Source organism: Centroberyx gerrardi, chromosome 18 (assembly GCF_048128805.1).
Source record: "Centroberyx gerrardi isolate f3 chromosome 18, fCenGer3.hap1.cur.20231027, whole genome shotgun sequence".
Taxonomy (NCBI): Eukaryota; Metazoa; Chordata; class Actinopteri; order Beryciformes; family Berycidae; genus Centroberyx; species Centroberyx gerrardi.
Genome location: NC_136014.1, coordinates 23307541 through 23335503, shown reverse-complemented (window position 1 = coordinate 23335503; position 27963 = coordinate 23307541). Strand labels below are relative to the sequence as shown.

Genomic DNA, 27963 nt, shown 5'->3' with positions numbered 1-27963 from the left:
TGTAGGATCCCAAAGTCTAATAATCTGAAACACCCTCAAGACACTATAAAATGTGACACATTAAAAGTGTGTTTTATTTTTTTTATTCAAGTGATTTATTTTCTGTTTATATCCCATTATATAGGCCTTGGGCACAACAACTGAAGAGGCAGATATTATGAAGATCTTCAGAGAATACGGATGTTCGCAGAGGATTTCTCCTGACCTGAAGTAACACCTGGAAACATACAGGTATTAGACGTGGCTCAAATATGAAAAAAAAATAAAAAACTACCAAGTGTGGGTCGGTTGCAGGCAGATTTGTTCCCCTCAACAGGTAGAGTGCTATGACTACCTCTAGGCTATTTGTATGCTGCCAAGTTGTTGCACATGTCTAACTGAAGTGAGAGCCGCTGGCTGCAAAGAAACTAATTTAAATTCCCAGTTCCTCTCGAGCGGAGTCTCATCGGAATGATAAACCCAACTCAAAGTGTAAAAAAAAAAAAAAAAAGGGGGCAAATGTTAGACAGTGTTTGGGTCTCTTTACACTGGTAGGGAAAAAAAAAAACGTGGCTGTTTGTATCCGGCTTCAGAGAATGCAAGCCAAACAAGAGATTAATGCTCGGGAGAAGGAGGAAAACTGTAAATAAATGGGACAGAATATGGAAAAAAAAAATTCAGAAAAATAGTAGTAAAAGCAGAATCCGACTGAGAATCTAATGAGTCATGCTTGTGTGGCGAGGAGCCGGACAACTGGCTGAATCTGCCGGTTTACACTACAAAAGAAATCTCTGTTTGGCTTGAGCGCTTTTTGAAGACCGATGTGAAACGCCACATTATTTTTTTTTTTTTACGAGCGCAAATAATCCCTCAGATCGCCACACTATTAAGCGCCGCTGTGTCGATAACAGTTCAAAGCACACCGCCCTCCTTGTTGTACTTCAGTAAGCATATTTAGCGGCCGCTGAATCAGTCAGGCGGGCTCTTTCCCTTCACAGGATTGGTGGGAACATCTTTACTGTGACACCCAACTGTTGTGAAGTGAGCTGACCCAACACATCAGCAAGGTAGAGCGCATGAGGAGCAGCAGGTAACCTGCACATACAGCATGTGCGGATGCTTCCACAATTAAATAATCACTTTGAAACAAAAATCCCCTAAAATTCCATGTACTTTACATGTTATATTACAGTTTTAATTAAATAATGTGCAAGCGGCAGCCCTAGGATAGACAACAGTCTAAAAAATTAAAAGAAAAAAAAAAAGGGAAGCGCAGTGTATGTGTTTGGTGAACGATCACAAACACAACAAAGCTTCCCGTTCTTAAAAATGCGGTTACACCCTAGAGAGCAAAATTCACATCGATTAAAAGACGCCCCGAGGCGCTGTGGTGAGTCAACCGCCTCCTCCGCAGGAATGAAAGTTACCCCTCGCTGTAAACTAAGCCCTCTGCACACAGGCGGGAGGGGGAGAGTGTCAACAGTGTCAGCTACTGCCTCGCTCGGCGTGCCGGGCTGCGGGGGAAAACGAGGCTGTTCGTAGTCCGGCCGGGGCGGCGGGCGGCGGGAGGAGCGGCGGTTGACTCGGCGCTCGGCGGCGGGGAGGGGAGCGCGTCGGGGGAAGGCGGAGCGGGCCCGGCGCCGTCACAGCTCGTAGTCGAACTTGTACTCGTTGGCCAGGTAGATCCTGCGGAAGATGAGCGCCGCCAAGGCCAGAGTGAGCACCACGATGAGCACGGCCGAGCCGGCGCGGCCGGCGTCCTGAGGCGGGCGGGGGGCGGCGGCGAAGACGGGGAAGGTGGGCCGGCTGGCGGGCTCCCGGACGTCCCTCTGGCCCTGCTGCTGGCTGTGCTGCTGGGCGCGACGCTGCCGGGGGCTGAGGGGGCGACCGCTGCCGGGGGTCGGGGAGGGGCGGGGTCCCTCCTCCTCCTCATCAGCTGGAGACGCCTCTGCCTGCAGGAGAGGACAGAGAATGGATACAGTGAATATGTTGTCCTGACCCTCGAAGCATACAAGGAAAAACTTCCAAGAAAACCTTGTTAGGAAAAAAAAAAAATGGAGGAAACCTCGGGCGGGCCGAGTCACAGAGGGATCCCCCACTGGGACGGCTGAGCGTGCAATAGGAGCCGAGACAATCTGATCCGAGTCAATTAATACCGAGTATCTGCCGATACAAAGTCCCCATCCGATATTTTTTTTATATTTTTATATTTTTTTTTTTTTACAAACAGCTGCGTACTACAAACATCACTCTTATCGATCTAAAATCAGTAAAACCAAACCAAGCAAGGAAAGATAAGCTTAGCACTCAAACAACAGCATTAAAAATAAATAGCCTGCCTGCATGTCTTTTATATTTAATATTGTTGCCATGTTCAAAAAAAGTAAAGTATAAGAACAAAAGGCCCATGTGAGTTTTACTTATTTCACCAAGCTTTTGGTCTAATTGGCCTTCATCAGGGAAAACGGGGTTGTCTAGACCGAAAGCTCGGTGAATTAGAGAGACTCGCATGGACCAAAGAGTGCAGAAGTTTTGTTTATACTTTATTTTTTTCTTGTACTTTGATTTGTTTTGGCCTGTGTGTGGGGATCTCTCTATAGAATACAAACTAAAGTATTGGCGTAAACAATTGGCGTAAACGGAGCAGAGAGGGAGAAATTAAATACATAAATGGATCGGGATTTGGTCTGGTGTCATGTAGCCAATACTGATCAATCAAAATTGAGACATCCCTAAATATGTTAGATATTGTGTTTTGTGCAAACAGATGCACCGACTCATTAATGCATGCACACACCTACACACACACACACACAAATAGTTGCAAACATGCACAGACAAAATGAATGCTGTGAGCGATTTTCCCAACAGCCCATCTGTTTGCCCACCATCAGAGACCTGCTTTTGCTTTTATGGTAGTTCACAGCAATAACTATGCGCAATTCATGAACGTCTTAGATCAGCATATTAAAAAGTACTCCAATTTTTCAACTTCATCCTTTAAAAACTTTCTGTTGAAGTTAGTTAAGGATAAGAAACAAAGTTATGATGATCCTGTTCATTTATAGTAGCCCAAGCAGATAAAATTAGCCCGCTCTCTAGAGGACAGGAGGCTATCAGGGGGGACGGCTAACCAGCGAGCGATGCTGTTGGGCTCGGGCTTTACAAAGAAAGCACACGCTTCACCCAATTAGAGAATGGCTGGAGGCTGGAGGAGGGAGGCCTGTCGAGGTAAGAGAAACCGAGGAGTGAGCAGGAAGCAGTAAACAATAAGAAGTCATTCTGCATTCCTCTGTGCACTCCTCTGAGTCCGGCAGCACGGCGGCCACGGCGGGACGGCGTGGGCCGCCCCGTCTCGTCCGGGACGAGTTTTAAATCTCTTCCTTGCGACTTCCACGGCAGATGGCGAGTCCAATTTGACGTCGCCCTCCTCAGTTCATCCAAATTCAGAGGGACTCAACTCTAATCTAAGTTGACCCTCCTCTCTGCTCCTTCAGTCGGTCGCTTTGACTCTGCGGGGAGCAGCTGGCGCCAAAAATCAATCCTCTTAGGCAACGGCTCTCGCCCGTATCATCAAAAGCGGTGAAAATAACCCGTGGAAACATCCCGCTACGATCTCAACAGAGAGCGCCGATGTCTGGCTGCTTGATTTCACACATTTAACTTGGCGCGACCAATAGCTGGCTGGCACGGTGCTGCCTGTGCAGTCAGCATGCAGAACGATTTTCCTCCCGTACCTATTAAAAATTATTTAACGGCACAGTGGGATGTCAGCAGGTGATGAAGCGTGCCACCAATTAAAAAAGAACGCCATGAAAGACGGATAATTAGCCGGATAACGACAGCACCGTATATAATAATCCTTTTGATTCTGTGTTGCGGAGTTCGGGGACGCCCGCCGCTCGGCCCAGTACCTCTCATAATGGGGGAACATTTAACCCGCATCGAAAAAACAGACCTGAGAAGAATTATGCGAAGACATTCCAACCAGGCAGAAGAATTAACGCTCCGGTATAGCAAAGCGTAAATAATGCTTAGCATGAATAATGTCCCATGTCGGTGACAGAGACAGCTCATTAAAGGGAGGAAGGAGGAAAAATCCACCCTAAAACACCTCTAACACTGTTAAAAAACTGCTGTTGGTGATGTATCATTCATTCCTGGGTCCACTTTGTTGTTTAAAGGTGTGTTTTTCTTATTCTCACGGATAACGGGCCAAATGTGGCCGCTGTGATATCATGTTGAGATAGTTCCAGCACAGCTACAATATTTTTTTTCATCTATCTAAACCATCAACGGTACACGTCAGGTTTTCATGTCAGTTCCTCGGAATCAAAGAGCGAGGGCTTCTCCCTAGAGCCGCCATTTTGCACCGACGTTAAACAATCAAACAAGGAGAAATCCATCGCAGAAGAGGCAGAGAGACCAATTTCTCCACCGACAGCAGCCTCAATAGACCAGAATGCAGCCCCGAGACCTGTTAAGTTTTCAGCAGGGCTTAAAGCAAAAAAAACATTCTGAGCCTGAAATGTTCCTGACTGATGAGGGTGGGGGGGGGGGGGGGGGTGTAGTCAGCACACTACACTTATTTCTCTATTTCTCTATAAAACTAGTCCGATAACAAAACAACGAAAACAATTGACACATTTCTGTGCTGAATGAATGAATATTCAACACACATCATTATTAATCTATAAACCTAGTGCAATAAGGATAACTGTGGAGGCCCCCAGGGGTCACCTGGTACAACAAAAAAATGATGTGGAAACCGTGCCCATGGATTAGTAAACCATGCGCACAGATTTGTAATATCTACGTTGATAACATCAAAGAGGGACTTTTAGGCCTATATACAGTGAGACAGAGCCATTACACACAGCTTGGCATACATATAGTGAGCTGTAATAGCCATTAGGCACCTAGACCATATGTGAACCATAACCATTGATTAATCACATCAGTAGGTCTAATTTATGATCCGATGTGTGTTTTGGTGACAATATGAAACCCATTTACTCCCTATAAATCATGCTTGTAGAAAAAGCATGTTAATTAAATTGTATATGCAACTCTGTGGGCCGCTGTGTCCCTGTTTGACGTTATCAATATACATATTACAAATCCGTGTGCGCGGTCTACTAATCCGCGGGCATGGGTTAGGACTCCGTGCGCACTGATCACTAATTCGAGGGCACGGTTTACTATTCCGTGCGCATGGAGCCGTGCGCGGTTTACCAGTCGGTGCCCGTATGGATTTCCACATCTATTATTTTTTTCTTACCAGGTGACTCCTGGGCAGCTCTGTAGAGAACAGCCAAAGCAATGCCACATTTTTATGCTGCATGACGACTGTAAATTGTGAAAGAGAGATCATGTTCCGGTCTGTCATTGCTGCTGTCGCTCCCGGTGTGCTCAGATATCGGAGCGCGCGCATAGCGGCGTTGTGTCTGGGATTTACCTCATGTGGAAAGAGCACTTTCTTTCTGCTGGTTGAGCTCACAGTGCAGAACAAACACCCGGTTCCCTTAATTTGTCGCACCAAGTGTCAAACGGTTTCCCGTCTCCACCTGTTTATTCAATCCATACCTATCGCCGTTTGTTTTTTACTGCTCTCTCAGTGACGTGTGTATCTTCACCAGCTTTCATAAACTTCGTTTCCATATTTCAGCTGTGCTACAGCTGGATTGTGATAGAAAGTAGCTTGCTGTTCACTGGATAAAAAAAAAAACTTGCTCGCATTCCATTGGTAAATGTAAAATATTGCTTTGCTTCGCTGAATATGATTGGATAAAACGCATCAAAAACAAAAACCCACGTGGAGTGAGTTTTTTTTTTTTTTTGTTGAAAATAGTTTGAATCTAAAACGTCCATATGCCGGAAATCCAGCACCTGGCCGGAGGTCTTTAAGCCCTGTTCCAGTAAGAGGTGCAATTCTCAACTGGAAAAATTCGTACTATGTTATCAATATTGCTCTCTCCTACACATTTAACCTGCAGCTTAATGCAACAAGTTCACGCCCGTTCTCTGGGGTCTAGTCAAGTCTAGTCATGTTTATTTATAAAGTCATTCTAAAAAATGGAGGAAATTACTAACTGAAGAAGTAGACGACACAGATTTAGGGAAAGTGGTCCACCAAAAAAGTAAATTACAACTCTTCACCAAACTCCTGGAATGCTCTGAACATCACAAATATCTGATATACAACAGCGTATTGAGGATCCAAGGGTGGACTTTTCCTTTAAGTAGGTGATGGACGGGCTGCAGGCGGGTTTGCTACACAGCTATGCGCCCTCCTGTCCTGCCTACCTGTTCAGCCTGGGGCTCGTCAGCGTCCTCCTGTTCCCCAGAGGTGGAGCTTTCTTCCTGGGCGAGCGTGGACGGCTCGCTCTCCGCCCCTCCGCTCTCACTGGCCTGTCTGGACGAGCTGGACTCTGCCTGCGTTGACACGAGAAACTACCGTCATCCACAATGTACCTCGGCCCTTTGTCACAACGCTGAGCAAACGCTTGCTGAAATGTCTGCCTTTTGTGGCCCTGACTGCTCAGAGAGAGAAAGAAAATAGCTTAAGACATTCCTTTTTATCCTGTGCTGTCAGCAGCTCAGTGGCTCTCAGGGTTAAATCACTGACCCAACTGTGAATCGACCGTGACGAGTGTTTGTACCTTGAAGTTGATCTGCTGGGCTAGTTCTTTGGCCTTGTGGTCCTCGGGGCTGGGGTTGCTGTTGGGGGAGAGAGCCAGGAGGGCTGAACGCATCGAGCAGCCGCACGCCTCACAGCAGAAGTCCTGGGACCTGTGAGAGCACGGGCAGCAGATTATACACTTCAGATTTCCACACTTTTTGTTTTGCACCTTCTTTTCTTGACTGGATTTTACAATTTTAGTCTGTGCCCAGTGATAGTGTGTGGGCGATATGATGTGAAGATTATGCTTCACAACAATTAAAACACACAAAACTTATAAACAGTGCCCGAAATTACATTTTCAAAAAAAATAATCAAAAAAATTACAAACTGAAAAAAAATTACCTGCCAAGATAAATTTTTACAAGCCAAAATCATCAAATAATTTCCAAATTTTCATCAAAATATTTCACCCTACCCATTCACCTCAATGCTATTTTGTATTCAGAATCAGGTACTGTGTGTTAATTTAAAAGTTGCTCACTAACATACACAACGGATCAATTCTGTAATTCATCATGAAGTGCGACAGAATTCAAAATACATTACATGCATTTTGACAAACCCCCCAAAACACATACACACACACCCCACCCCCATTTTGTCATATGTCACATTCTGATATACATATATCCTTAAGAAACGTTAGGCTAATTAACCATCCAGGAGTAACAGGCAGCCAATCAGAGCCATTGCTTTGCTCAGTCAGATAGAGTGTGTACGGTGGCCAACAAAGACAAAGTTTGAGAAAAGGCACACTGTAAAAACACTGTATGTAACTTTCAAATGTTCACGTCTCATCGGCTCTCATTGATTTATCCGCCAAGGACAAATTTTACCATTGGGCGGGTGTGAATGTCAGACCCTGATTATCAAGTTTTCAAGGGCTTGAAAATTTCAAATTCAATTCCCATACTTCGACTTTCCAGACCTGCGTATGAAGCCTGTAAACAAACTGGCAGAATCCCCAGCTTCAAACGCTGCGTGCATCTGTGTCTGAGTGTGTTTGTGTACATCTGTGTTTATGGCCTTGCCTGTCTATTTGTACTTAGCTGGCTGCCTCACTGTGTATAGTCAGATGACAGGTTTGCTTTGCCTTCACCACCTGTGGCACATTTACATGCCAGCTCGCCGCGAACTGCCCAGACTGTCATGTGCCCCTCAGTCCTGCATGTCTGTCCTCACAGCAGGCCTCAGTCCAAATCTGTCACCCTCTAACATCGCTGAGAGTAGGATCAACACAGCCGCAGAGCGCAGTGATGGTATAAAAAAAAAAAAAAAACGTGAAAATGTAACAAATAAAAAGAGGCTTCTGTGGATTTGTCTCAGAAAACATAATCATTCCTTGCAGCGGCTAATGGATTGATGTTAAAGCTGCGTTGAAAAGGGATGAATCACACTCTGAGGAATACCAGATCATCACCGTGAGGCTCCTGAGGCTAAAGGAGGCATGGATAGATTTGGATACATTAGGGGGTATTAAGCAATCCAAATCAGCGTCTTCCTCTATAGTGATAGTATGGCGGTTGGTTTCCCATTCAAGTGAAGTTAGATGGAGATGGGGCAGAGGCCGGGCTTATCAGGCACCAGGCATATTGTGATGCATGATTGATGTTCTCTTAAGCCTCCAGACAGCAAGTCACTGGACTATGACGGCTTACACAGCCAATCTATATGTTCAGAAGTGGGAACCACGCAGAAAGGCGCCATGGTTGGTTGACGGCTGCTCACATGACTTGGGCATTAAGCACTGATCATAAAGAACACATTTGCACTCAAAAAGAAATTCAAAAACTTTGGATTTGGTTTGTAAAACTTAACTGGAGACTGCATACTGAGAGAACAGAGTTATCATTTGACTTACTGATACAAACAACATTCAACTTGAATTTGTTCAAGTCAGTCGTGACTTGAGATGTACTGTTCCTGCAATTTGATTTCAATATCATCCTCTGGCAGAAAGGTACAACGCTAAAATCTCATTAAGATTCTGCGACATGCAAAACATGAAATATATTGAATGTCAGAAATTACAAAAATGTTGCACAGTGTTCCTACCAGGGTCAGAATTTAATGAGGGCTCGAGGCAAAAAAGCCTTTTAAAATTCATTCAAAGCGAGGGAGCAAAAAATGCCCCTGATAACTAGGAGTACCCTTGTTTTTGCATTTGACCCTGTTTCACCCACATTTTATTTGTCAAGTTGTCAAATATTCATGCCGATTCACGAGAGCCTATGACAGGATGATTCTTTCCAGTGTGTTGTGAGCGAGAAAAACTGAGCTTTTTTTTTTTTTTTTTTTTAAATCAGAAAACAAGTGAGTACGCAGCCTGCAGCAGTAGAAAATGCCGACCCCACGCAGGCCACTGCGCCAACAGAAAATAAAACAACCAATATTGTAAAAAAAAACTCAGCAATCGAGGGGTGGAAGATGGACTGGTTGGAGACAGAGAGTGAGGAAAACAGCTTCATCCTCTTCTGTAGGGCATATTGGTACATATTAAGTTTTGCTTGCCAATATGCAATGCAAATGTTTTATTTCATAGTTTAACAATATTGCACCAGAAAAGGACCAAAATGCCCCTTAAAAAAATAGATTAAGGGGGCAATAAATGAAAAAAGTAAATTTATTCCTACAGACATTTCAAAATTCTGTAGTTTTTCCTTAGTTTCTTGACTCTATTTGAAGATGCTGGTCTGTAATCAACATGATTTATACTGATAAAGGGTAGGCAATATGGCTGTCAGGCCTCTACACTCTTTAACTGAAGATTATTCTGAACAACAAATATCGCAATATGTTAAATGACAGCAGGTCTGCAGCTACAGCAATGAGCTGTCATGTGTATCAGGACTGAACGACATTTTTGTTATCCATATTTTCCCACACTTTCCAGACCTGTGTAGGGACCTTATGTTTGTTTTGCCACATCACAAGCTGGCCAACTTCTTTGGCAGTTTACTTGTCAGTCATAAACACACAGCAAACTCTGAAAATATTGGATGGGAGTCGTTTCCTGGTGTGCTGGGGCCCATCGCTGACTGACAGCTCTCACAATCACCAGGGGCACAAAAACAGGAGATGAGAACCAAAGTGAAGTGCTGCCTCAGCTGTAGCCTGGGTGGAAAAAAAAGGCTTTCCATCAGGGAGATAAGCAGCCGGGTATTTATAGAAGAGAGCGTGTTCCCGTCTATCTCATCTCCATGTGCTAATGAAACAGCCGGCTGATCAAGACCCCCGCCTCATCTGCTAATAGAACGGCGACTTAGCTGGATCCTCGCTCTCTCCTTTTCCTGGCTTTGTACCATTTTCTCTGAGGGGAATGCAGTGTTAAATAAAGAGCAACATGCCCACACATGCCACAGCCAGAGACAGAGAGTATTTTGGCGATAATGAATTTGTCATATTGCAAATTCAGGACCGGCTCGGGCGCTCGCTCTTTCCCTTTGTGACCAGAAAATTATTTGTAGGAGGCACGTCCGCTGTGGCTCAGGTGCTAATTTCTTTACACACTTGCCTTGTATGGGCATTGTCCTGTGCTCGAGTTTGCTGTTGTGTTGTTGTTGTGCCTGTAAAGCCGGTACTGATCATATTCTCAACCTGTGTGTAGGTGGTAATGATGCATGCATATCATCTATACGATACGGTTTGTTCCGCACTGTGTCCCACACTCACTTCATTATCATTCTCCATCCAATCAACTGTGTACACAACACACGCTCCGCAGAGAGTAAACACTGGAAAGGTTTTCATCTACCAAATCTTACTTTTTGGCAAGGGCTCTCCTCTCTTCTGGGGTATAATCAAGGGATCCTATGGCACCTTCTCCTTTGGTTGGCATGAATCCGATAATAGCTATTAGGGCAGTCCGAACTGAAAGAGAAACAGACAAGAGGAGAGAAAACAAAAAAAAAACAAAAAAAATTAGAAAAAAATACCTGTTAAATGGAGAAGGTTAAATCACATGACGGTACATTCTGTCAGGTTCAGCACCCCTGTTACATAAGCAGGAGTAATGCTTTGTTTTCTGTGCGTAAGCCTGGATTTACCCCGGGCCTCGGTGAGGACATCCACCACGCGCCTCCGCTCACGTATTCTCCAGCTGGCACGGGACACGTTTCACAATATGGTCGGGGTCAGGGGGTTGTTTGTTTAGATGTTATGACTGTGTGGCTGTGTTTCGCCTGTTCTCCGGTCGATCCAATCTACACTAAATAAAACATCTGGATCCCCCATTATGTGTCGCCGTCTTTGCAGGATAAGCCTACTTTGAGGGTTGTCCATGGTGGATTTTCTCTTTATAATTGTCAAACGTTTTATGATAATGGCCATCAAAACTGTGTTTTATCATCATCGTGAGCTGCTTTCAGTCGGCATATTTCGTTATTTCCCTACTGTAAGTCTACTGGAATGGATTTCCTAAATTTCATATGAAATCAAGGCAAGGATTCCAAAATTGGGCCAAATGAAAACAAGAAGGATACTTTTGCCAACAGCAATACTAGTGTTATTTTACCAGCATACCAGCGTTTGAATGCATTCTTGCTAATTACAACTTACTTCACGGCTAATTTTACAACTCCTTTCACAGTGAAATACTGACTAACTTAAACACGTAGCATCTTTATACCCCCAGTCAGACTCCCACTGTTGAAACACCACTGCTTTAACACTGGAGTTACTGGATTGAAGACATTTTTTCCACTCTTAAACAGAGTGACTGAGCTCTTGATACGGCTGACAGTACAGTGGCTGTCAGTAGCCTCGACACCTTGTCAAATTATGCAGTTGCACAGAAGCCTGAGACAAAAACCCATTAAATCAGACTTTTCTTACTTTCATTTGGATTTAGCAATGAGCAAAATCAAAGTAAAAGCAAAAAGCAACTCATTACTACCATAAAAAAATGGAACTGAAACACCTTGGCTGCATTAAGTGGGTGCCGGCTTGAATAATACTAGAAGTAGAAGCACATTTTGCTTTGATAACAGCAGTAAGTCTGTTTGGATAAGTCTACTAACTTACCAACTTTAGCGTCACAATGGGTTATGAAAGTTTTTATGTACAATTCCAACTCTTCAAAAATCTATGTGAATGTACCTAAAATTTGTATAGCCAAATGTATTCTGGACTAGACCTTAAAATAGCACTTATTTGCAGATAGAAACGGTGGCAACTGCAGACAGAAATACAGCTACTGTAAAAACAGCTTGAGGGAAAAGGGGCTAGAGCGAGCGTTACATCCCAAGAAAAATATACATCTTCTCCAAAGTGACATCAGAGGGAATGCTTGAATTACTTCGCCACACTTTATTAAATATGTAGGCGTAGCGTACAAACCAAACCACCTCGCAAACGCTAGCAAGTGTAACCCTGGAATCAATACAGCTGGCCTGCTTGTCACATTTTTCTCGCTGAAACTTATTATCCCGCCCGGCCTCCTGCGAGTCATTCTAAACAGGCTGGGAGACAACTTGTACTGAGACATCAAGAACCCAGCAGGGGATCTCAAATCTCTGCACCGTGGCGGGCCATGTGACATATAGGGGCAAAAAGAGGTTTAGCACAACCTTTGTCTCTGATTAAATTCTGTTATTGACTTAAACCCTTAATATGGACTAAGCATTTTTTTTTTTTTTTTTTTGTCACAGAAGGAAAACGGTAGGAATAGAAAAATGCTTTGAGGAAGATGCACCGTCTCCCACTGAGTTCCCTGTGATTAAAATCCCATGCTGGGAAGTAACATGAAAGGACTACTCAGCAATAGGATGGATTACCAATAGAAAACTGAAATGAGTTCTTGGTAGAACGTCTTGACCAGTCTATACGAATTATCAGTCTTGACCTCTGGAGGTACAAAAGTAGTGCGCTGTTGGTTGGAGGGCTGCGTTTCGGGGGTTTCTGTACATTTTCCACTACAAAATTCCATACTTTTTCCTAACCTTAACCATTTTGTAGCTGGATTTCAAATTTTTACTTGCTTCATTTAGATGTAAGCTAATAGTGGATGGGCAATATCACTGTAAACCAGGCCTCTGTCACTGAAGATTACTCTTCGCAACACAATAGGTGAAATGACAGTGGGCCTACAGCTACATAAAATGTGCAAACCTGCGTACATCAGAACTGAATGTCAATATTTTTCCATACTTTTCCTAGACAGTTTGTGTGATTCCCCAATTTTCCCAGCCCTAAAAAAGTGATCAAATTCATTTTTCATACTTTTCCAGACTCTCCAGACTATGTAGGAACCCTGATGTTTAACTGAAAGAAGGACTAGTTGGAGGAGGTTGGGGAATGAGGTGCATGCAGGGAGCTGTCTACGTGTTTTTTGAGGATACATACTGCTCCAAGAAGGCTGCCAGGTCTCCGGATGGTGGCCAGAGATGCTCAGACAAATCTTTTTCCCGACTTCGAATCTTCCATTCGGCTAGAAAAAGAGGGTGTGGGTGGGTACGTGGGTGGAGATAAATATATAAAAGATACATCTTCAAAAGTTATAACAAGCAGACTGAAGTTGAGTGAGAAAAGAAGGCAATGTTGGCTGCTAGTCAGCAAAGAAAGAAAGTAAGAGCCTTCAAAGAACAAATGAGAGAGTCAAAAAAACAACACAAAAAACAACAAAAAGGTAGCTGGACATATAATAAAAGCATCTGTCACAACAATTCAGAATAGACTGTCTTTTATCAGGCTGTCGTTAGTGCAGGTCTCATACGGCTGCCTGAATATAATAAGACAATCTCATATTCTCACAAAACCATTGCAATTCTGTCTGACAGCGTGGTGACAGCCCTGACTTTGTTCTGGCAATTGTCACTATGTGTGATGCAACCAGAAATGGCTGAGGGTTAAATGACATGCTGTCCATTTTCCACTCTTTGATCATCTGACTTGATGCCTTTCTGCGTCGCCTCAGCGGGCGACTAATCGGATGTGATTGAGACGTGGCTTTCGTCAGCGACGGCGGCGCCTTACTGTGAGGAGGATGATGCTCGGGGGCTTCATGGGGTACTCCGGGGGAAGCACGATCCTGCCGTGGTAAACCCCGCCGTCGAAGTCGGAGTCTGGGGGCCCGCGAACGGAGAAGTGCCACTCAAAGAGATTATCCTGCGGAGTGGGGGAAATGTCACATTGAGCGAAAACTACCAACACGTTCATCAGGAAAACACTGAACCCGGTAACTTGTCGTGTCTCTCTGAGGTGACAGACGGTGACAGACGGTGATGTGTCCTGTGGAGTGATTCCCCCCCCTACAGTTTTTCTGTTTGCAGTGGTGTTTGGTGGTAATTCTGATTTAGATCTGTCTCAAAGTCTGTCTTATTTTGGTTTTGCACATCCCTGTTTTGGTCCCAGTTTTGGTTCTAAAGGTTATAGTCCAAAAAAAAAACCTTGTCTTTTTGACAAATGTTGGAGTGACTTTAGGTGGTATCTAGAAAACATCTTACAGTCACTTGGTTAAAGACTACTAATGGTGTAACAACAGGTATCTTTTTTTTTTTTCTTCTTGGTATAACACACTTGATAAAATGGTTGTACTCGCTCTACTTCTCCACTGTTGATGTCTTGCCTTTTATTGCTTGTGCTTTACTGAGTACACTGTAACCGGCCATTTTTATTCGCATTCATTTATTTAATTTTATTTTTTCATGGGTATGTGTTGGGTTGGCTGGGAAGGGGGCTGGGAGGGAAGTGACCGGCGAGGATTGGTTTGGGAGGGAGGATTTTGGTAATCACTGTATTTTCCCTGTCACAAATGCTGTAAACTGAAATTGAAAATGTCAATATATATATTGTTTAAAAAAAAATAAAGGTTATAGTCCTAAAACTGTTCTCATTTGCACACTACATTGTGATTAAAGCTGCAGTTGTAAACACTGAGCTTAAACTTTGGGAGCTGGAGAGTGGGTTCATTTATAGGACTTCATTTCCCAAATGATATATGTCCATTTTGGCAAAAAAAATAAAACATTGCCTCAAGTGCATTATTCAATACCCGTAAAATATAGGGGATGAAATCTGTAAAAGTATTACCATTTTGTCAACCAGCAATTTAAGCTACCCGAGTCACCTACCTTATCTTTCAAACAGTGCACCAATTTCTATTAATATTGTTTTATTCAATAATTTTCTAAGAGCTAGATTAAGTGGTGGATATCTCTTTTTGGAACAAAACTACTGATAAGTTTTCACACAACTCCCACAATCCTCTTCTTCTTCTTCCTGTATTCAAAATGAACTGTACATCATCGCCGCAAACGGTCTGTGGGACTGTACAGAATGTGTACTCGTTTCATTTCACATTTTACCTAGCAGCGGTGGAAATGTTCTTCTTTGTCCTCGATTGCTGGAGGAATATAGCAGAACTACTGTTACTGTACTGTAGTGTACAGTGGTGAACTTACTTCCAGCGGCTGGGCATGGTAATGCTCTGTGGGGTCCCTCAGTTCAGCTGCCTCTTTCATCAGCCTCTTTACCGCTGGGAGTAAACAAAGAAACACACAAACAAACACAGAGGTTAGTGCCTGCAAGGTAAAACAGTCGACAGCCTCTTCATGGTCATTACAGCTGACATCCTCAGTGTTTGAAGTCCCCCCCCCCCCCCCCCCCAGAGGAACCACGTGCGAGACCCCCTGCTTCCACCCAAATGTCTCGATGGATTCCCATCTGCAGCAGTTTCAGTGGCCAAGATTCCTGATCTGAGCCGCAGAGGGCTGGAAATGTGCTGCTGCCCTCGGTAAGGGGGGGCGCTAACACAGACAGACAAGAGCATGCAAAGGGACGGGGCTCCGCGTACTTTGCAGTGCACAAAGTCTCTGCTAAAAATCACACTGACTGTCACACTGATTCAAGCTGCCACAGTAAAGGCTGCAACAAGAATGCTCCTTCAAATGTGCAATCCAGAATCTGGATAAAACACCACCTATGGCACTGCTGTTGCTCCACAACTATTCATCTCTTCTCCCAGTAAGCCCTTGATGTGTGGACTATGGTAGCTGATCATGAGTTTTAGATGCAATAAATGGTTTATTTAGCAGAGAGAAAAAAGGACATCTATACTGAGTTACAGTGGGAACTGAAAGTTAAAAGATTTTCTATGCAGAATTAATATATGCCCAATGAAATAAAATCCTAATTGGGACTTCAAACATTTCGCAAATGTATGGATACATGCCAACGCAGCACCCGCTGTTAAGATCTGGTCAAGTTAAAAGACTGCTGAAACTTAGTTGCCAAAGGATGGGCAGATGATTAGCATATGATTTTTGACAGCAGGAGCCATGCTGGGGAGCAGGAGGCAAGCTGCTGCTGCCACTGCACAAAACAAACACAGCTGAACTTGTAACTCAGGCTCAAGGCGGGACAGAAGTAAACAAGTTTTCAGTTGTGTTTAAGGGGTCAATTACTGCCCATGGCGGGGTTTTGGAAGTTGACGTGCAGACACAACGTGTTCTGAGAATCAGGCGCCACAGAAACATCTGCTGGCATTAACCCTTGTGACACGGCCCAGCCCACAACACATTCAGGCCTGCTGTGTTAATCTGAATACAGACAACCTCATCACTCTGGGATGGGTGGTTACACAAGTATGGCTGATGATGGTGGTGACGATAATGATGGGTGGGAGGGGAGGGGAGGGGAGGGGGTGGGGTCGGGATGGGGGTGTTTACTCACTGCCCTGGCAGGAAAGGACACAAGGACGCTCCTTGATGTAATGCTGACTACCAGGCTGCAGCCTTCTGGCATTTGCTGCCGGCTACTCCGGTAGGCAAGGCTTCACTGGGTGGCCACATCAGAGCCGGTCCAGGGCTTCGCCTGGGGTTAAATCCTATCAACTCCAACCCATCATCCTTTAACACAAGGTCACAAGCCACATCAACAGGTGCTGATATCACAGCCTCAGCCGCATGTTAACAAACTGCTCATTGCAAGGTCAAAGGAGCGGTTGAGCTGTCGGACAGCAAGGTCAATTAGCTTTCTCTAACCATGCTCTTATGGGCTGCTATACTGCTGCTATAAGCTAGCAGTCCACTGGAAGAGGAAGCAGTACAGAGCTGAAAATTGGAAAGTAATTGTGAAAAGGAAAGCGGAACTAAGAGGTATTCAGGGAGGCAAAATTGGTTTGGAATCCAATCGAGTGCGGACTGCTAGGGTGTTGAGATAGAAATGGAGGCTGTGAAATGAACACAGGAGAAGAGGAGGGGCAGGAGCAAGGGGGTGGGGGGGGCAAATAACAGGGATGGAAGGCAAGGCAAGCTGTGAGTATCTGCAGGCTGGGGGAGTGAAGCAGTGGAGCAGAGAGATGGCCTGACACCACGCGGCTTTCAGGGCACGTGTTCCGTCTGATTCAGCCCGAGGCCAGACACTCTTCACTGAAGACGTGAACCACCACAGTAATCCCTCATTGGATGCACAAGGAGAATGGGGGACAGGCTGTGTGTGTCTGTGCTTTCACTGCTTCCCCCCGCCTCTCCCTGTTTACAAGGGTACAAGGTCACAGAGCGCTTACACTCCTAATAAAGCTTATACTTCTTTAAAAAAAAATGGGGGGCAGATGAGAAACTGATCCCATACAAAGAGAAATTCAAGCTCCACGTATTAGGCTGCCCGGAGCATCTTGGCCCAAAAACAATCAACAAACCACCTCATGGTTTGGCAGTTTTGCATTGCAAAAGCCTTCCAGGGGAATGTATCCCAGGGTAACCAAACTCAGCGATGTTTTCTAACTTTTGCAACAGGAATGGAGCCAATCTGCCTTCAATCTTAAACAAAGCAGTCCATTTCACTGAATAAGTACTCTACAACTGGGCCAACCGTATCCTCTTGTCAGAAGAGACCGAGCCTGAACTACATTTCAGAATGCAAAGAAGCAGAGATGCATAAAAAATGATGAAGGAAATTATGAGGCCAATCAAAACAACACTAAGGTCATTATAACCAACATCATCAAAGACAATAATAACCATACATAACATGCAGCTCAAAGTGCTTTACATCAATAAAAGGCAGATAAAAGACAGATAAAAAGATAAAATTCATATAAAAGAACAAGCAAGATGCATTGCATTAAAAGAATCAAATCAAGTAAAATAGAAAGATAGAAGAACACAACAAATACTCCCACTTTTAGATGCACATTGTGAGTGAACCCATATGTTTTTCTTTAATTTACTTTTCCCCTGTCCTTCCTGATTCTACTCTTGATCCGATGACAGTGACAACAATAAAGAGGATACTTTGCATATTTTGGAAATCTTTTAGTTGGATTTTCTGAAAATGCTAAGCTTCAACAGAAACCCAAAATGCGACAAAGCTGTTTGCCATGTGGTGCCGCCAACAGGAGCCAACAATTAAATAACAGGCAGGAAGCTTAACTGAGCAGTGATCTGTTAACAGCTAAACATGGGACTGCAGCACTCCACAGCTTGAGCTCCCTCAGTCACGAGAAGCCACGTAACATTTCAAACTCCCAAATGCTGAGCCAACACCAGGTGGGGCGGCCTAGTAGTTAGAGAGACTCCTGTAACTGGAAGGTCAGGAAGTATGATCAGAACAGTCCAGCAACAGCCTGTCAAAGTTTCCTTGAGCAAGATGCTGAACCATCTACCTGGTCACTCACTGCAATGAGCTACATGCCTAAAATGTAAATGATGTGTGTTGTTGTTATGTATATGCCATGTAGACCTTTCAAATTATGAAATAATCATTTTAAGCTTTCAGATGACAGAGTGCAACAGCAGAATGAGCTTTAAGGGAGAATATCATTTAGAGTTATAGCCCATTTACTACTGTCTATGTCTAGTTGACATTTCCCCCAACCATTTTGCAATGCATGCTGTATGTCATTAATTTTTTTTTTTAACATTTACTTGTTTTTCGTTGTTGTGAAAATGCAAACTTTACAGTGTCAAACCTAGCTTGAAACTGACTGCTATTCCAGCTAATGAGGCACGGATGTGACAAAATTTGCAAGGCGACACGTTTTTGAGGGATTATTTCCTGGCAGAGACTTCCATTTCCTCCTGCGGGTGTCAGGTGATTGACAGTAAGCAGAGTGTAACATAATCACAACGGATGTCAGCAATTGCTGAAAAGTTTTGTCAACATCCTTTGTTTACATTGTGACAGGCCCGCCCTGCGGCATCACTCATCCAATCGAAGATGCAGAAGTATTCTGTGGTCCAATGAAAGGTTTCTGAATGCGCTCAGGCATAAACTTGGGTATAATGAACGATAAAAAAACAATAAAACAGAAAAACTTTGACAAAACCAAATCAAGGCTTCATGTATACCTTGATGGATTATCTAGCTTGGGCAATTTTCGAGAGTGTGAAAGATGTTTTTCATACTGGAGAAAAATGAATGGCAGCAAATGGCTTCTTCTGAAGGGATGAAAACGAGCTCTGATATCTCCAACTACGCTGATTGTGTGGAGACAAAGCAGGGATAATGTGAAGGAGAGGGGCCAACCTAGATGACTGGTACAAACACTAGTATTATCCTTGAAGTCCTACATCACCAAAATTGTAAGCAACCAATAGTAATGAATGCAAGGATCAGGGCCATAGTGTCCTGACAAAATTCCTGTGACCACAGAATCATCATGCAAGAGAGAAGAGCTAGGAAAAAACAAAACAAGAGCTATGGAGAGAGAAATATTTTTGAGCGCAATTAGAGTAGAGTAGAGGAGAGAGGAGAGGATTCAGTGGGGAGAAGGTGACGTGAGCTACTTCTTGAAAAGGTGTTTTTAACCTACAACCGAAGATGGGGAGTGTTACTGTGCTGTTGTGACTGGAGTGGGAATGTCATTCCACCATTGGGGAGCCAGGAGGGAAACTTTGAAAAGTTTATTAATATGCTAGTCTATATTTCTATTCTGGATAACGTTTGCCTGTGCTGCCAATGCAAAGTAAGCTACATCATGGAGAAGGGGATTGGAGGACATGCACTGCATTGATGAGAGTGAGAGAGGGAGAGTGATCGCTATGTAGGTCTAATCCCTGTGTGTGTGTGTCTGTCTGCTTTAGTTTGTCTTTGTAGGTGTTTCTTTTATTGTTGGGTTCCTACACATTTTCCATTTCATAATTCCACGCTTTTGTCCAAGACCTAAAATCCTTGACAGCATTTGAAGATTTTAGTTTGTATTCAATGTTCTGTGCTGATGGTAGGTGGGTATTATGGCTTATAACTAGGCCATATCACACAGCGGATGAAGACTATTCTTCAAAACAACGAATATCTCAATTATGTGAAGGGCATTGGGTGTACAAAAAAGTTGGTAGTTCCATGTGTATTGCAACAGAAAAGCAACATTTCTTCATGATTTTATAGACTTTGTACAATATCCAAAACTTTTCAGCTTGGCAAAGTAATTCTCCCTACTTTTCTAGACTTTCCAAACCTGCGTAGGAACCTTGGAACATAAATGATTCAGAGGTAGGCCTACTACTAGACTATATTGTTTGTATGGCGCCCACGTATACACAACTTCAACCTTAATGTATGGGACATTATGCCTGACGCTGGAGGTGACAGTGAGGCTGATGTGTGGCGTAAGTTGTCCTGACAGCCTCTGTGAGTTAGCAGCCTTCTCCAAACTGGGACATGACTACCCAGCAGGCCTTGGCACAAGCCAGCAGTGCCAGGTCTTATCCCCATAGCAGCAGCAAATGAGGCATTTAGCTAAAACATTAAGGCTGTGTGGAGGAGGGCTGAGTGTGCAGAAAAGACTCCAGAGAGTGATTATGAGCAAAAAACAGTTTGTTCCCACCCACAGCTATCTATCTACATGCATATATACTGTATAATCCCTTGTCTATATGGAGAAAGTGCAAGGCTTTCTTAGATGACCCACCTCTGTCTTTCTTCTGACCTCCTAAATCAAAAATATTTTTTATTTAGCCTCTGCTTCCAATAATCTTATTTTTACATGTAAAGGTTGTTACAGAATCTGAGAGTTTTAAAGATCCCACCCTTCCCACCCAGAGACAGACAGAGCGAGCGATAAAGAGGAATGGAGAGACAGAGAGAATTTGCTGCATGTCCTCCCCTCTCTCTCCCATACCTTCCTGTCTCTCTCTCTCACTATCTGTCAATAAAGCATAAAAAAATGCCAAAAATAAATCTTAAAAAAAAAAAAAAAAACTTCCTCATCTATCTTTCTGTGCACCAGTCATGATTTCCCACTTGGGGAATCCATCAGCGCCGTGCAGTTTGGACTCAGGGGTGCAACGGAGGTGCGACAGACTATCAGGGTTGGACAGGCACACCAGGATGAGAGAAAAGCCACTCGGGAGTGTCAGCTCAGTGCCTCATCCACCCAGATCTTCTGGGACGGTGGCTGGCGGCTCCAGCTTTGATGGCAGGGCCAACAGCTCAGACTCAGCCCGGGACTCTAAGCTCCTCGGGTCATGGACATGATATCCTGGCCACTGCAAGTGCCGACGGGAGCCTGGCCCAGATCTCACTGGGCAAAGTTAGGGTCTCCTCTGTCGAGCATCCATCTACTCATCCATCCATCCATCCATCTACCCAGCCATCCATCCATCCATCCACAAAACTTCCATCTTTAAACTTATCCTGGGAAAAAAAACACCCAGCGTCCAAAATAAATACCCGCCAAGCATCAAATGCCAGTAAAATTTGTCTTTGGTGGATAAATGAATAAGTGCCACCCGCTATACTGGCCAGTAATTTTTGAGACGATAACATTTGAATGTCTCCATAATGTACTGTTCAGTTTTAATCTTTGCCTGTTCTCAAACTTTGTCCCTGCTGGCCACCGTACACGCCCTCTGACTGTGAGCCAATCAAATCAAAGAAAAACAATGTCTCTGTATCAATCAGACTGATTGGCTGTCAGCTCTACACAAAGCAGCCATGTCTAAACTTCATGGGGCATTACTAAGTTTGCTGCAGTGTACCAGTAATCTGGTCAGGTAGCCAGGGTCGGCGTAATTGTAGAAGTAAGGGAACGAGGTTATGAAGCTCTTGATTGAATAATCAATCATTTGGACACATCCTTTGTTGTCAATACTAGCTAATTATCGCATCGTCCAGCTTTGCAGAGAGAATTCTTAGATAGATGAGGCCCTGTCGTTTGCTCTAGCATGCACAATGAAGTTCGTATTGCCTTCAGTGTTTCCCCTAGGATGGAGTTGTAGCAGCGGAGGTGAAGGTGAACATTTTTTTTTTGCACAAAAGTTTTTTTGTGCGCTCGCAAAGCGCGCCCTGCCGGGAGGTTTCTATGTGTCTGCCGGCACCAGGAGGGCTCTTGAGGCCTAAGTACATACAGTACATTTGTGCACAGTAATGAGCAGGAGAAATGTCTGTCTAGCTTACATATGAGGTGTCTCAAGATTTAGGAAAATACACTTTTATTGAACATAATAAAAGTATAATCTTTAAAACAATTATTGACATTTATTGTCAATTATTAATTCTTTCTTCTTTTGATCAGCCAGTCTTTTAAACTCATCTGAAAATTCAAACGTGATTTGACAAACAAGCTATTAGTTTATGTGTGACCCATATCACCCACTGGGTGACCGTTTACATCCACTGGGTGTTAGCTAGCGGCTAGCTAGCTGTCATTCATTCTTCCAATTATTCATTCTTAACTGTCCTTTTTTCCAGAATCAACTTGCATCACCACACTGTTGTATTATCAAACAGTGTTAATTTACTTAAATGTAATGACATTTTCAATGATAAAATAACTTACATTTATGACGTTTCTTTAAGGGAATCCTATCCAAATAATATGTAACGTTAATATCTCTGTGAGGGAATCTGTCAGTTGTCTTTGAGATTGACAGCTTTCGCGCGTCACGGTGGCCCTCGCGCATAGTAAGGCCCGCCTCCAGGAAGAAGAAAACAATCGGTGCATGTGGAATACCTACTATCTTTGTATCAAGATGGCTCTTCCAAATGTTGTTTATTTAACAGATATGTCTTTCCTTGCGTATTCCTATCAAATGATTGCATTTGCTGTAACGTTACTGTGCGATACTCACGTTAAGTTGCAGGACTGTTTTCCCTTGGGCGAATGATAATCCTGAATCCGTGATCAGCATTGCTTGCTTCGTTGTTGACATCTACCCAGTGCTTGTTGTTATAATCTTTGTGCTGACATTATCAGGTAAGCGCAAAGTTTCTCGTTTATATGCTTTACTCACAAGTGTGTGAACTGACCTGGATATGAAGCGTCCGTAGCGCAAAATAATATAATGTTAGTTTCTAAAGAGATAAGACGGAGCCCTCTCCTCTCCTCTCCTCTCCTCTCCTCTCGTAAAAAAAAAATAATTCAGCAGCGGCGGTCATATTTCAGCAGCGGCATAACGCTGCTGCTAGGTGCATATAGGGGAAGCACTGGCCTTAATGGCCTCGCTGAGCGTACAGTAGGATTGGAGCACATGTGAAACTCGATGGAGCCTGACAAGAGTCCAAGGCAGCAGAGTTGGACTTGAAGGCCAGTGGCAATGGGGGATGGAGGGTGGGGGGGGTTAGGGTGCATCCCAGATCTCAGCGCAACGTGTTCTTAACGCCGCTGTCACCTCAGATGCCTGGATGCACTGTGACAAGCACTCCAGCGCTCAGCATCCCCCGTTGAGTTTCACATCCCATGCCCATTTTTGGCTTTTCCTTCCGATAACAATAAGCGGGAGTGACAAGGAAAAGCCCTTTCCCACAGAAGTGCCTCCGGCCCCCAGTGATTCGCAGAGGTCCGGTCACTGGCCCAAGGCGATAGGGTGATAATCCCTGTACGCAAAATCATCTTACGTAACACACATTTTGAGTGTTTGCTGCCAGGGATGATTCACAGTTGGTCCAGAGGGGAGCGGGGAGACACCATTGCATAATAACGAGCTAACTCCAACGATACAAAATGCACAGAGCGTGGTAGACGGAGGAAAAGATCCTTGGCGCTCATTGCCACCTCCTCCAAAGTCTGAGTACTTTTCACTGCTCTTCTCCTGCTACTGCTTCTTTCAGCCCACTCAGCTGCAAGGTAAAGCCAGGAGTACAAAAGAGAGATAATCCCACTCTTTCATTCGGCTCCTGAATATGGTGAAAATAGCACGCTACTTTGGATAAGGTGGGGTAGGATAAGGTATGGTAGGGTACAGTTAAGTAAATCTTTGATATTCCTGAGGGGCATGACTTGTATTTGGTAAAAGCAAACATATAGCCTAGCTACATCAAAACAACGGCAAACTAGATGGCACTCAGTAGAGCACATACCTTCGCCAACACTATGCAACTGTCAAGCTACAGCCTACCAGTTCCACATGTCAGAGGAGATGCACACATTTTCATGACTGTACCTGAAATGGGACATGAGATATGCCTGTTCAAATTCTTGCCACTTTTAAGAAGTTAAGCAGCAGTTACGCAGCTTTTTGGTTAAGGGGTTGCAAAAGTCTTTTGCAAAAGTCTTTTGCAACCGTTGCACGAGGTGCTGATTGGCTCGATTGTTTCTGCATGTGAGAACAAGCCGTTGACTAGGGAAACACCGGACTCTCTGACTCACACGACAAAATCTGAAAAGTGGGCGGGGCGTGATTCAGGAGTCTGGAACCAGGCTAGTCTAAACTGGAAATGAGCTCTCCAGTGCCCCGATGTTGTTTGATTGAGCCAATAATGGAGGGTTTGCCTCTTCTTATGTCTGCTGATAGGCCACAAAGTTTGATGTTGTTACGTGAATATGTTTGTACATTATATGCCTTTTTGTAAGAAGCCACACCCACCACCACGCCCCCCTTTGCCCAATTGGTATCACAAGTTAATCAGTTCTTCCTTGCCCCATGACCAATCTTTCCACAGAGTTTTGTGCAAATCAATTTTGAGATATCCTGCTAACAGACAAACAGAAGGAATGGGGCAAAAACATAGGCTAACCCCTGTCCAATTCTGTTGGTGATGGTAACAACAACACTGTCAATGTGGCCAATCAGAGAAATGAACAGAAAAACAAGAGGCCAGGCTGAGTCAATGCTGCAACAGCTGGCGCACTCAAGGTCTACTGTCAAGGGCAGAACATCAGCCATAGACCGTAATCAGCATACACGTTTGTTTAAAAATGTAGCTGATAGTGTATTTCCTCACCCTGTTGGGGAAATTTTATTTTCATCACACCCAAAGATAAACCTGGTGTTAGGATAGTTTCTACTTTTACTTTCGTTCAAGCGTACAAGCAGAGATGGGCCATTGACACTGATAAGATCAGCTTTTAAAATTTTCAAGAGTTATAGAAATTCACGTTTTATTTTGAGAAGTATGCTATGATTTTGCAACCTCATTCCTCTATGTTTTGCATAAATTCAATTCAGTGTTAGAATTAAAGCAATACCTTGACATTTTGAAACGGAGTCTTACTTTTCTTCATATTCATATTCAAGTCCTGTCATATTATAGGGTAAAAATTTCCACATTCATTCTCCTACTTCCTCAAAATCAGCTTGTTAACATTCTTAGCATTTCTCTCAGAACCTAGTGGGTGCTGCTGCTAGTTTCAAGCTACATTTGTGACAACCATATCCAAGGTTTGAATGAGGAATGCTAACAAGGTTTTCAGGTAATTGAAGGTGCCAATGGAAGAGAAACCCTCTTACCACAATGTGACAAGAGCCCAGTGAATAAAATAGGATATACATAGGATCTGATGTTGGATGTTGTCAAGGAATCCTTTTAATATACAACACTGCAGTGATTAGCCTTACCTTACTACTTGCTATTACACAATTAACAGAATATGACAAGAGAAGAACTGGTTCAAAGCGATTTAACATTTGCAGGAAACAAAAACCCCAGCAGATTTAGGCCTAAGATACAATTTGAGCAATTCTGAAACTTGTAATCTAAAAACTGAAAACCGAAAACTGAAATCACCCATTCCAAACCACTGAGTCTAAACAAATCTAGTGTGGCAGGGGTCTACTGAGCACCTGTGTGTGTGTGTGTTTGTGTGTGTGTGTGTGTGTGTGTGTGTGTGTGTGTCCTTGGAGCAAGACAGATGTGGAGTGCAGATCAAACATCAAGTTTCCATGACACACTTACACTTGGTGATACGTGGCATTAACTCAGTGCTAAGATTCTGTGTTATCTTGTTTTAGCTTTTGTGCCGTTTTCCCTGCCTTCTGTACTCTTAGGCAGCCAGCCCAAAGGTTTTTTTTTTCTGACCTAATAAATTCTGAGTTTCCATTTTCCCCAGAAAAGTTGTTATGCCTGGTAACACCTGCTTGTGAAGGAGGGCCGCTGTAAGCCCAGCGGCAAACTTAGCTATGCAAGCATGATGACAGAATTGTGAAATACTCCACTGGGCCCTAAATCAATATAATGCTGAAATCTGGTAGGGGACTTGTACATTTGACTGTATAATCACATTTCTATATATGAAATGCTCAAGCCATGTTAGTGATATTATACTTTCTACTAATTTTTCCAATTTCCAAGCCAGGTGGGAAGACAAATTCACCCAGATGGCCTGCCAGGCCAGTTACACACTGAAAGCCCTCAAATATAAAGATGATATCCATAAATCTTAAAAATGCCAACAAATAAAAATTTTATTAATTTGCATTTCTATTTACTTATATTATATTGTATTATATTGTATAAGTCTAAAGCTTCTGAGCAGGGTGGTAAATTACCACCAGCCAAATTCTGGTAAACCTTGGCTGCATCATTTAGGCTAGAGATCCTATTTTACTCTAAAAACTAAATGGCTTATTAAATAGTAAAAGTGGGTGGCTTATATAAGAATTTATTAACTATTGTGGCCTTAGAGAAAAACATTTCCTGACTTACTTCTGATTTCATTATTGTCATTTACTTGAATGGGTGTCCTGCATAGGTGTCATTATCATTTGCGAATAAATGTGCTCTGATATGAGCTCTTAAGGTGATGACAGGGCAACCTTTTGGGCAACTCTGTTAAGACAACAATGTCCAAGAAGTCGCATAACATAGCACATGCCATTTGGTGGTTGCTTTTATCCATAATGGCTTACAGGACCATGAGTGCATTTTAGCATGAGTTGCTCCAGGGGAATTCAAACCCCAGACCCTGGCAGTGTTAGTGCCATGCTCTACTTTTTAAGCTAAACAGGATAACCAGTTGCCTCACCATTGTTGATCTAATTACACAGGAACAGCTTGTTGCCACAAAAGATCTGGAGATTTGATACTGTGGAGCTTTGTTACTTGTTGCTGGGATCGCTGCCCATCTACATAACCCAATACACCTTGAATATCACCACTATTGTCACTCCGATACCCCACCTGACTTCCCTGTACAAAACACTCACTGCTCACACCCTCACATTGTTCACAAACAAACGTCTAACCACGTAGACCCAAACAAGGTATACTCAGCATCACATATTCATAGTAAATGCCTTTTGGAGCTCAGGAAGAAAGCTGTGGAGGGGAATGCATCACTGCCATTCTTTAGGAAGTTGAATGATTTCTGAATACTGAACAGTACAAAACTACAAAGAGACAAGTAGACAGTAACTCGCACATCTAAAAAAAAAACAAAAAACTAAGAGCCAAGTTAGCACAAATATTTAGTATGTAGCTCATGTCACTGTAATGCTTTAATTTTGACAGAGGATGGACGCTATCAGACAATGTAATAAGGGGATATTTTAGCCAACTGTTAGCTATTTAGGTCAATACGGAACTAGTGGATTTCAGCTGGTTCAGTCACATTAGCAAACTCGCTTTGATACCTGCTATCTTCCAGAATGAGAGAACAATAATGTTTGCTTGGACGCTTACCTGGACTCTTGAGGTTATACTTATTCTCCATAATGAGAGACGTTATGCAGTCTATTTAGCGATGAAAGTCTTGTTGAGTTTCTGCGGCTAACTTAGCTAGCTAACAAGCTACCTAATGTTAGCTAGACTTAGCAACCTAGCTAGCTGGTTTCGCTCCTCAAATCTGACCAAGACAGTCAAAACTGGGTGTCGTTCAGTCTCCTCGGTAATCCAGTATGTTGGTAAGAGAGAAGATATTCAAATGCCTGCGTGGCAAAAATATGTTGAGAGTTGTTTCACAAGTTATCTGGTGTTCTGTTTGAAACTGTTAGTTAAATGTCAGCCGTGTGACGTCAGCTGTGGAAACGTAAACAGGAAGTTGACTGACGGGCTGATTTCTTCTTCTTCGTCCTCCTCTTCTCGGGAGATTTGGGGCGGGCCAGGCGCATTGCTTCCCCACACACAGACACAGGTGATGAAAAGGCATTCTGTACTGAACTTTAGGTAATATAGTGCATAATGAGTCTCTTCACATTAAAAAA

At 43.4% G+C, this 27963-nt stretch overlaps 1 protein-coding gene across 1 annotated transcript; it reads right to left on the bottom strand.

The window, feature by feature from the left end:
• Window positions 1-76: 76 nt before the first annotated feature.
• Window positions 77-27808, bottom strand: ube2j1 (ubiquitin-conjugating enzyme E2, J1). Its single transcript, XM_071899279.2, has 8 exons — window positions 27443-27808; window positions 15064-15137; window positions 13637-13768; window positions 13007-13091; window positions 10429-10534; window positions 6642-6771; window positions 6286-6414; window positions 77-1931 (listed from the first exon to the last, which is right to left on the bottom strand). Exons 1-8 carry the CDS (start codon window positions 27471-27473, stop codon window positions 1623-1625), a joined length of 996 nt encoding a protein of 331 aa, XP_071755380.1. The 5' UTR covers window positions 27474-27808; the 3' UTR covers window positions 77-1622.
• Between the last annotated feature and the right edge of the window lie 155 nt (window positions 27809-27963).

Coding starts and splice junctions, on each gene's coding strand:
- ube2j1 (XM_071899279.2), bottom strand. CDS start 27,473: ATGGAGAATAAGTATAACCTCAAGAGTCCAG. Junction 13,092..13,636: donor CGAGCATCATCCTCCTCACA/GTAAGGCGCCGC, acceptor CTCTTTTTCTAG/CCGAATGGAAGATTCGAAGT. Junction 10,535..13,006: donor CTGGCAGCCTTCTTGGAGCA/GTATGTATCCTC, acceptor TTTCTCTTTCAG/TTCGGACTGCCCTAATAGCT.